The sequence below is a fragment of the Schistocerca gregaria genome, chromosome 3 (genome assembly GCF_023897955.1).
Source record: "Schistocerca gregaria isolate iqSchGreg1 chromosome 3, iqSchGreg1.2, whole genome shotgun sequence".
Lineage (NCBI taxonomy): Eukaryota > Metazoa > Arthropoda > Insecta > Orthoptera > Acrididae > Schistocerca > Schistocerca gregaria.
In genome coordinates, this window is record NC_064922.1 from 648034228 (window position 1) to 648043762 (window position 9535).

Sequence of the window (9535 nt, forward strand, 5' to 3'; positions counted from 1 at the left end):
GTAGAATGACCCAGCTAGTAAAATTATTATGAATCAGAGTGTTCTAAAACAGGAGCATGTAGTCTTTATTGTCCTCCAATAGGTGTACTCTTCAGCTGCTTCCCATTTTGTCACTTATATGAACTTAACTTCATGGATTAGCGAAATTTTGATAGTTTGCGTACTGAAACTGACATAACGCGAAACTATTTTTACACCTCAGGTCGGATTTTATGTGCACAGTACTACAGTACTACAACATTGGTTCCCAGATCCTATCCTTTGACGACGGAGACGCTTTAAATCATATTTCTCCAAGCTAAGTCAATTACAAACTGCTATTTCGCTTCACAACGAATACAACGTGCGTATTTTAAGTGTACAAGTAGTAAAAATTTGAATCTCTGTACCTTGTAAACGGATAAATAAATCAAGAAATTTTTCAAGGTCTTTAGAGATTAGAGTCTCAGGAGCACATGGTAAAGATTACAGGCTTTACTATGCGTAGCTGTCTTGGAATCTGCAGCTCTGTTTTAATACCTAGAAATCACGTTTTTCGAGGTATCTCAGGAACCGCCCACAAACTAAGTAGTGTCTCCAGAAGCCCCTGAAGGCTTGACTATGTACAATTAAAATAAAAGAAAATAAAACGGATATGCTCTGTTTGACTAAGCTGGAGGAAGCAAGTAATAATCAGAGTTTCTCCCGGTACTGTAGCATAATTACAGTAAGACTATCCTTCTGTTAGGTATACAAAAGGTCCCTGGCCCGCGAGTTATGTGGAACACTTGGTCTTACCCTTCTATCAGTAAGAGAAACGTAGGTATGTGCACCAGAAAAATCCCGTGCTTATAAGCGGCGTTTTGGAACATACTGGGAGCCGATACAATGTTCCTTCTCGTGCAGCCCGCCGCAGAGGCTCTACTCTCTGGCTGCGGCTGCGCCGGCGCGGCGCGCTCAGCGGGAGGCGCCCGACGACGCCGGAGTGGCGCTGCGCCGCCTGCTGCCAAAAGGATGCGACGGACGTGTGGAGCGTGACGGCGCGTGCGTTCCCGTGACCCTGATGGCGGCGGTGCCAGCGCGATAAAAGCGGCGCGCCAGGAGGTGTGGCATCCAGTGCCGCCTTCCCAGTGCCGAGTGCTGCGCCATGGCCCGTCCGTCGCCGACCACCGGCGCCCCCAGCGCGCTGCTGCTGCTGCTGCTGTCCCTGCTGCTCGCCTCCTCCTCTTCCTCCTCCACCGCCACGCCGGAAGACCTGCTGAGCTCCGTCGTGGACGAGTGCCTGGGCGCGCGCGGCCTGCCCATGTCCTGCCTGCGCCTCAAGGTGCTCGACTACCTGGACGCCACCACCGGCTCCGGTCCCGCGGCCGCCACCGGCCGCTCCGCCTCCGACGCCGACGCCGACGCCGACGCCGAGCACCTGGACGCCATGATCCTCAGCCGTGCTCAGAGGTTCCTCGAGACGCACCAGTTCAAGCTGCAGCTGCCGGAGTTCGCTTTCGGGCGCGCCGAACTCATCTTCAGGCCCTCCAAGGGACTCGCGGATTTCGACGTCAAGTTCCCCACCGAGAGGTCGGAGTCGGAGAATGAAACTGAGAGGTCGCTATCCGAAGGTATGTAGCGTTGCATTTATGTGAAATTAGACTGGCGTTTGTTCGCTGTCTATCAAATGCAGACAACACTCGCAGGAGACACTGCGACTGTTGCAATTAATGTGCAGATAAACAGCTCATATCGCGATCCGTTCGATTTATTTGGCTTTTTCATTAATCATCCACGATGTTTTGTGACGATTCTGCTGAGCAGTGCTCGATGACGCACACGTCTGATGATTGAAAGTAGTCAAATAAATCAAACTGCGAAATATGGGTGTTTATCTGTAGGTTAAACTTTCATTACATGTATGAAGTGCATGACTAGACATGCCCAGGTGCGATGATTTAGATTATGCATTCTTCCCAAAACAAACATGAACAAACATTCACTTACATCCGCGGCACCCAATAAAACTAAAACAAAAATTCTATTCTAATTAATATGATGTCATCATTTAAGGCCTTCTCGTAAAATTCAAGTCACCAACTTCATCCTTCGAATCCGAAAATATTTCGTTGGTGCTCACCTTCATATGCAGAAATTAGCACTAGAGAAGATTTAAATGTGTATTTCGCGAGTGTGTTGTGTTATTCGGGATTGGATCGGTAGATAAATAGCTTCAATGTGGTTAAGAAACCTCTGCCAGACACTCAGTTATGAAATGAAGAGTAGAAGTGGATGTAGATACAAGGCATCTAGAAGCGGACTATCAGCTGCACATATGCATATCAGTCACTGTATGGCTCAAAATTTTTGTTCACCTAGTAGAGTGCTGTGACAGAGACTTCGCACTGAGTAAGAGCTATGGCTCGAATTAATGATTGACTTCACAATGACTGGTCGATGAATTACGCGAAATAATTAGTAGGGAAACAATTTCACACTCACAAGAAATTTAGCTACATTTACACCAAAAATATAGTTCACTTGCGTTCCACACATGAGAAGATAACACTCGAATAATGTGGTCTAAAACGCACCTATTCCTTGCTGTGTGGCGTATTTCTCCCTCGGTCAGAGTTAGAGAGATTCCGTCAACATATGTCTCACTGGCTATTATGAACTGGATGAGGAATGTCTATCACATTTAGAGCAGGTGTTCAGACATCTTTGGAGACCCACTGTAGACAGTAACTCACGGAAGAGCAAGCAATAAATTAATTTAGGAAATAATGATAATAAAAGATCTTGACTATAGGTCAGAGAAGGTAGCTGTGAGAATGTACCAACCCCCCAGCAATAAACCATCAGATTTCTCCTAGGCTACAGGTATCACAAAACCTGAACACCCTCTCTTGACAAGGAACGAATTGTGTAAGGGTCTCACAACCAGAATAAAAGTTCTCGATCGTTTATTAAATGTGAGAACTAATGCAGAAAATTAATATAACAAGAGTACATTGCGAAGGCGTCTGTGATATTAATAAATGGAACTAAACTAGATGTCTTGTTTTCAGTTCAAAGCAATTGTAGATGAATTACGCTCCAGCACATGAGAAACATTTTCCAGTAACCTCTGTAAAAAGATAAGTAGCTGAGTTGGCGAGAAAATATTTACAGAATCATATCCGATTTTCTCTCCTCTTCTGTAGAACAACACCACCCTTTCCTCGTAAATATAGAGTACCATTCGTAATGTAATATCTACTGTATCTAATCCGTAAATGTGTTGCGCAGAATCTTGGTAGTTGACAACATAGTATAAATGGTCTACCACAAGCTTGCACCAACGATATATTTGAATGGCACAAAGTTAATCTAACTGATTTTGTCAAGATATTATTAACTTTCAGGGATGATGAACAAAGGTAAATGTATCAATTTGAGGTAAGGCATCCTGGTTTAGAAACGACCGACTCGTAAGCTGAAGGTTAAAGTCATTCTGTTATATCTGACAGTGAGCCTCTTTACTTACGTTCTTTGCTTTACGTATTTTGAGAGGAGGTACTGTGGGCCAAAACAAGAAATAATTGTCTATTAAAAATGAGTAACTGAATGCATTTCTTAAGCATTAGGAGCAATTGATCAGTAGAAGACATGCCTTTCACACGAACAAAGATGAAAAAGTACTCATAGTTCTTAAAGAACGCACTTTATAGCCCATGTTTCCTCGACATTTTTTACTTTATTGGCCCACCCCATCTCATTCTAAAATATGGAAAGCAAATAGTTGCAGTAGAACAAGATTACTATCAGACGTATTAACGATTTTAGACTCATTTGTAGCCGGACCATGGACCACATATTGATACGTTTACCCTTCTCCGTCACCCCTGAAGCTGTAACTTCGTCACGGAATTACCCTGTACATTCGCGTCCAGTCTTCCGCCTTTGTATTTGTGGAGTAATAATATGACATTACTCGGGAAAAACACTGCGGTTAAGGAATGTATATATTTCCAAATTGAACCTTTCGCTGCCACAGCAGAGCGGACTTTATAATGACACTCATAGCCATGAACTAGACAGCCAAAGAAATATACGAAGTGCAGCGTGAGCCGAGTCAGGGAAACAGATCTGGTAATAAAATCACCTTCAAAAAGGCACCATGAAGGACCGGGTGAAACTCCAACTCACACATTTCACCTCGAAGTTTTAGATGTTGTCTGGTTATGTTTTATTATAGATTCCATGATCGAACACAATCGAATGACTGTGTAAATGTACATTGTTTAGTTTCGGTCTCATGATTGTTGTTGTTGTTGTTGTTGTCTTAAGATCGAAGACTGGTTTGCTGAACCTCTCCATGCTACTCTATCCTCTACAACACTATTCATTCCGAATGACTATACAACATACATGCTTCTGCATTTGTATTCATTTCTTGGTATCCTCTACGATTTTTCCCCTATACTCTTCCCTCCAATGTCAAAATGACGATCCCTTCATGTCTCAGAACGTGTCCTAACAGTGAATCCTCCTTCGAGTCAGGTTGTGCCACGAATTTCTTTCCCCACCCCCACCCCCCAATTCTATTCTCTATCTTCACATTAGTTACGTGATCTACCCATCTAACCTTCAACCTTCTTCTGCAGCATCACATTTCAAAAGCCCCTATGCTCTTCTTGTCTAAAATGTTTATTACTCATGTTGCACTTCCATATATGGTTACACTCCAGACAAATGCTTTCATAAAAGTCTTCCTAACACTTACATCTCTATTAGATGTCAACAAATTTCTCTTCTTCAGAAATTCTTTCCTTGCCATTGCCAGTCTGCCATTTATATCCTCTCTACTTCGGCCATTATCAGTTATTTTGTTGCTCAAACAGCAAAATTCATCCACTACTTCAAATATTTCCCAATCTAATTCCCCCAGCATTGCCTGATTTAACTGAGCTGCATTCCATCGACTTTATTCCACTATCCTTCTTGTGTTTTTGTTGATTTTCATCCGATATACTCGTTTCAAGACACTGCTGATTACGTTCAACTGTTCTTCGAAGTCTTTCCTTGTCTCTGACAGAATTACAATGTCATCGGCAAACCTCAGAGTTTATATTTCTCCCCCCTCAACTTTAATTCCAACTCCATAGTTTTCCTTTCTTTCTTTACCGCATCCTCAGTGTACAAACTGGATAACATCGGCGATAGGTTAAAACCCTGTCTCACTCCACTTCATGCTCCTCATCTCTTATAACTGCCATCTGCTTTTGTATAAATTTTAAATAGCCTTCCGCTCCGTTATTTTACCCTGCTACCTTCAGAATTTCAAAGAGAGTATTCCAGTTATCATTGCCAAGTCTACAAATGCTATAAACATAGGTTTGCCTTCTCTTAACCTATCTTCCGAGATAAGTCGCAGGGTCAATGTTGCCTTACATGGTCGCACATTTTTCCGAAATCCAAACTGATCTTCCCCGATGTCGGCTTTCCCATTTCCCTGATAATAACGGCACTAAAAGCAAATGCCTGTTTGTGACTGCTTGGTGGCACCCGCTTTCAGGTTATTTTTCTATTTCTCCGCAGCCCGTGGCATGCTGAAGAAGAAGTTGCTGATGCCCCTCCTGCTGCTGCTGAAGCTGAAGATGAAGGCTCTCACTCCGATCTTCCTCGCGATCATCGGCATCAAGTCGCTGAAGGCGTTCATCATGAGCAAACTGGCGCTGCTGCTGGTAGTGGGCTTCCTGGTGGTGCAGCTGTGCAAAAAGGCGGGCATGATGATGCCCATGCCCATGTCCATGGAACCGGCGCCCGCCCCGCCCATGCCCTACGGACCTCCGGCCCCGGCCGCGCCACCCACCAACCAGTACGGCCCGCCCACCAACCAGTACGGCCCTCCTAGCAACGAGTACGGCCCACCCAGCACGCAGTACGGCGCGCCCACGGGCTGGGACGCGTCCGCTGCCGGAGGCGGAAACGGCAACGGCAACGGCAATGGCAACGGCAACGGGAACCCATACGCGCGGGTGTGGGACCCCCAGCAGCTGGCCTACAGCGCGTACTACTCCCAGCAGCAGCAGCAGCCGCAGCAGGCCACGGCCACCACGGCGGGCACCCAGGCACAGTAGTAGGTACCAACCAGCACTTCCAACACCACACATGGACCCCTAATTTCGATAACAGGTCTTTTATTTAAGTCTGCAGTCTTTTGTGTTCATTGTCATCCATGACTGTGCCGCATTCCTGCTCAAACTTCTAGGATAACGTTTAGATCCTCCTTCAGGAATCTTCTTCTGGATTCAATTGGTGTCCCAGGTAGCTAAACAACCAGTGACATAACTTGTCCCCAAAAGGTTCGGGAAAACACCCTTTCACAAGTCGAGGCGATGCTGCCGACTTTGTTCAGCCATTTGTGGTCAGTGCAAGATTCCTGAAGATGGTCCATTCAGAGGGATCGAAACGTCGAACATTCTAGAAGTTTGAAGAGCAATATAACGTGGCCGAACTAAGAAGATTTTTGCCTTCACTGGATCTATTTCACAGCACAGTGTACAGTATAGAGAAACCTGCTGGCCGATTAAAACTGGGCCTACATTTCTCGTGGACAATCTGCATTAATTTCTCCAATATTTGTCAAAATTTCACACAGACTGTTTTGTCTCAGCATAAGTTTTTCTCTTTTAATAATGAGCGCGGAGCTCACATTTTCATTCTTTGCATAAACTGTTATTGTTGACTTTGTTACTGTTGCTGTTGCCTTCTTCGACCCGAAGACTGGTATGATGTAGACTTCAAACCAATCACCCCAGGACTCTGTTAACTTACATTCATCTGAACGTGGTGCTAATGTGTCCACTATGCTGTTCGAAGAGGTTTCTTGCATTTATGTTTTTTCATTGATTGTTAGACCTACTCCTGTATTACCCGTATTTGATTTTGAGTTCAGAAGAAATTCGGTGTGGTAGTCTTGTGGCGCGTTCGTTGAAACACAGAGGTCAGAGCACTGAATCCAGGTCGGACCATGGAAATTTTCTGTCCGCCTTTCATTTAATCTTCAGCTGTCAATAATGCGAAGGATGGCCACAAACGACGTTTGGTTCTGATTCCGCGTTAACCTGTAGATCTCATTTCCCTGGTTGAATAATCGGGGTTGATTAGCGACACGCAGATCGTCAGAGAGGTGTCCGATTGAATGACTTGCATCAGACCACTGAACTACACGTACGAAATCTATGTCAGTCCTCGTCGTCTTAAATATTTTTTCCCACAGCCATATTTCCGAAATTGGTAAGCGTCTTAATTCTTTCTTTTAAATGATTCACTGCTGTATAACAATCTAATCCAGACACAGCATTTAAAACATCTTCTTCTTGTCTGCACTGACATTTTTCACATCTTCAAATGCTCTCTTTCCCACAGATATCCTACTTAATATTTCTTCTGTGCACCTTCCCTTCCATTTCATTAAACTCGCCTAGTACATAAAGGATTTTAATTGTTCTGTGTACATCCATTGCAAGAATATGTTATCTGGTGCTTCCTTCTTGCTTTTTCTCGTCATTTTTGTTTTTTCTGTATTCATCTTCTTTTCATAAACCTCACTCCTTCTTGAAATACTCTTCAACTCTGCTGTATTTCCTGTTCTGATTTCGCCTACTTGTTGCGTCCTCTGTGGCCTTTCCTTCCAGTTCTTTTCTGCATAAGATGAACAGCTTCAGCGACGGTGAGCGGCTTTGCCTTACACTCCACACAATGCTCATCTCTTAAGTCTCCTCATTCACTACTGTAACTGGCACTTTTAGGTTTGTGTACATCTCCTTTATTAACCTATCTTTCCAGTCTGTACCAAGATTTTTAAAATTCTTTCACTAATAATCGTACTGCGTTCTTACCTTATCTGGAGCGTTTCCATGTTGGAGCTTCAGCAGAGCAAATAGCTAGGTCACATATAGCATCAGAGAGGCAAATATTCGGTAAAAAAAAGTGCTTTCTCAGGTCTTATCGATTAACGTAGATCTCTGAACTGAAATAGTAACACTATCATCAATGATCATTAATTATAATCAATTATATTTAGGCGATTCTTTTACCGTTACGAGAAGTCATCTGTGCGTTGAAGAGTGGGACAGATTTTAGAAAGATTGGGTCTTTTACAGACAATGGACTACGAAAATTGTTGCATGAAATAAGCAGTAAGCATTTTGTGTGTGATATAAACAATTCTGTAATTCATTATTGTTTTTTCCAGATTCTTATAAGCTGAGGGAGACTGAAAAACTCTGCTGAGTGAATGACATCGTATTTATTTGTTTGTGTTTTCTTCGACATGAAAAACGAGAAGAATGATGACGTCTACCACTTTGTTTCAGACACACGTCTGAATACAATGTTGGAAGTATAGGTAGCTGCTGATACTTCCTGTTGCTCATTGAACTCAGGCGTGACGTGAGAACTGTTCCTAGATTCTCAGGATATTAGTCCAAAGGGCGGCAGTTTACTTCAGGAAGAAACACATCATGCCAAAGATTTATTTATTATTATTGTATACGTGTCTCAAATGAAACATTATTTATTAATAAAAGACATTGATCGATTGTATGTGAACGTGACTATTACATTACCTTTGCAGCAGTACATTCGTAGTCAATCCAAGACACCTATTGGGTTGAGAGCTTCAGGGGAATTTATGTTTAACACTGTGTTTTTAGCTGAATTACAACAGCCAAAACAAATTTGCAATAAACATTGATTGATGCAACAACATCAATATGTATTTATTATGCTGCAAATGTCCTTAAATATCGTTACCATGGCATCTAACCGATCGTATATTCTAATTTTCACCTGCGCAGCGATGCATCATACGGCAAGTTGATATCGTCTTTTGTATACGGCATAATATTAGACAGAAATATTTCCATGCTAGAACATGTTCTCCATTGCCAGTTATGTCGGTATTAATGGCATTTAGAAGCGATATGGTCACCGGAGGGTTCATTAAATAATGTTAGAGATAAGGTATAGAGGACGAGATAAAGAAAAATGCTTTCAGTCTGAAACTTGGCTGCTAAATCACCAGTTTTAGTGCTCAATTTTATTTTTCTGTATTTTCATTACTTTTCGAAATGTTTGTGACATTATTACTTTTAAGATGATTCTGTACAATCATCAGTAACAAAGACGGAAATCTTTGGAGTTGTAGTTGAAAGAAGCATGCTTTTGGGCACTCCTGGTAGTGCGGACCCATCAGAGGGCTGACCGCTCTGGAAGCACGGTGGATTTTGGATTAAAATCTATTCTGTTCGCTACTCTGCTGTTAGCTGGCCTGGTTTGGACGACGTTCAAGCGAAAAGGCTTGGTGTCGAATGCAGATTGTCGGAGGGTTTCTGTTTGATGAGTTGGTTTACTTCACTAGGGCTGTCTGTAGGCATTACCAGTCTGGAAACTTATTTCGTTAATCATTCATGAGATGACTGGATTACACGGCTGAGATGTCATTCATTCACGATGCGGACCTACTATTAATACTACGAATGGACTTACGTTCCGAGAGCCGTTGCTAATCCATTTGTGTGTC

General features: G+C 43.0%; 1 protein-coding gene across 2 annotated transcripts; it reads left to right on the plus strand.

Moving 5' to 3' along the window:
• The first annotated feature begins 1076 nt into the window (after positions 1 to 1076).
• On the plus strand, positions 1077 to 8721 carry LOC126355259 (uncharacterized). 2 transcript variants are annotated; one of them, XM_050005546.1, is made up of 3 exons: positions 1077 to 1592; positions 5545 to 6089; positions 8207 to 8721. In XM_050005546.1, exons 1-2 carry the CDS (start codon positions 1127 to 1129, stop codon positions 6084 to 6086), a joined length of 1008 nt encoding a protein of 335 aa, XP_049861503.1. In that variant the 5' UTR covers positions 1077 to 1126; the 3' UTR covers positions 6087 to 6089; positions 8207 to 8721. The 2 variants fall into 2 exon arrangements, with proteins under 2 accessions (XP_049861503.1, XP_049861502.1); XM_050005545.1 differs by having other exon boundaries at positions 5545 to 6085.
• The last annotated feature ends 814 nt before the right edge of the window (positions 8722 to 9535 follow it).

Coding starts and splice junctions, on each gene's coding strand:
- LOC126355259 (XM_050005546.1), top strand. CDS start 1,127: ATGGCCCGTCCGTCGCCGACCACCGGCGCCCCCAGCGCGCTGCTGCTG. Junction 1,593..5,544: donor TGAGAGGTCGCTATCCGAAG/GTATGTAGCGTT, acceptor ATTTCTCCGCAG/CCCGTGGCATGCTGAAGAAG.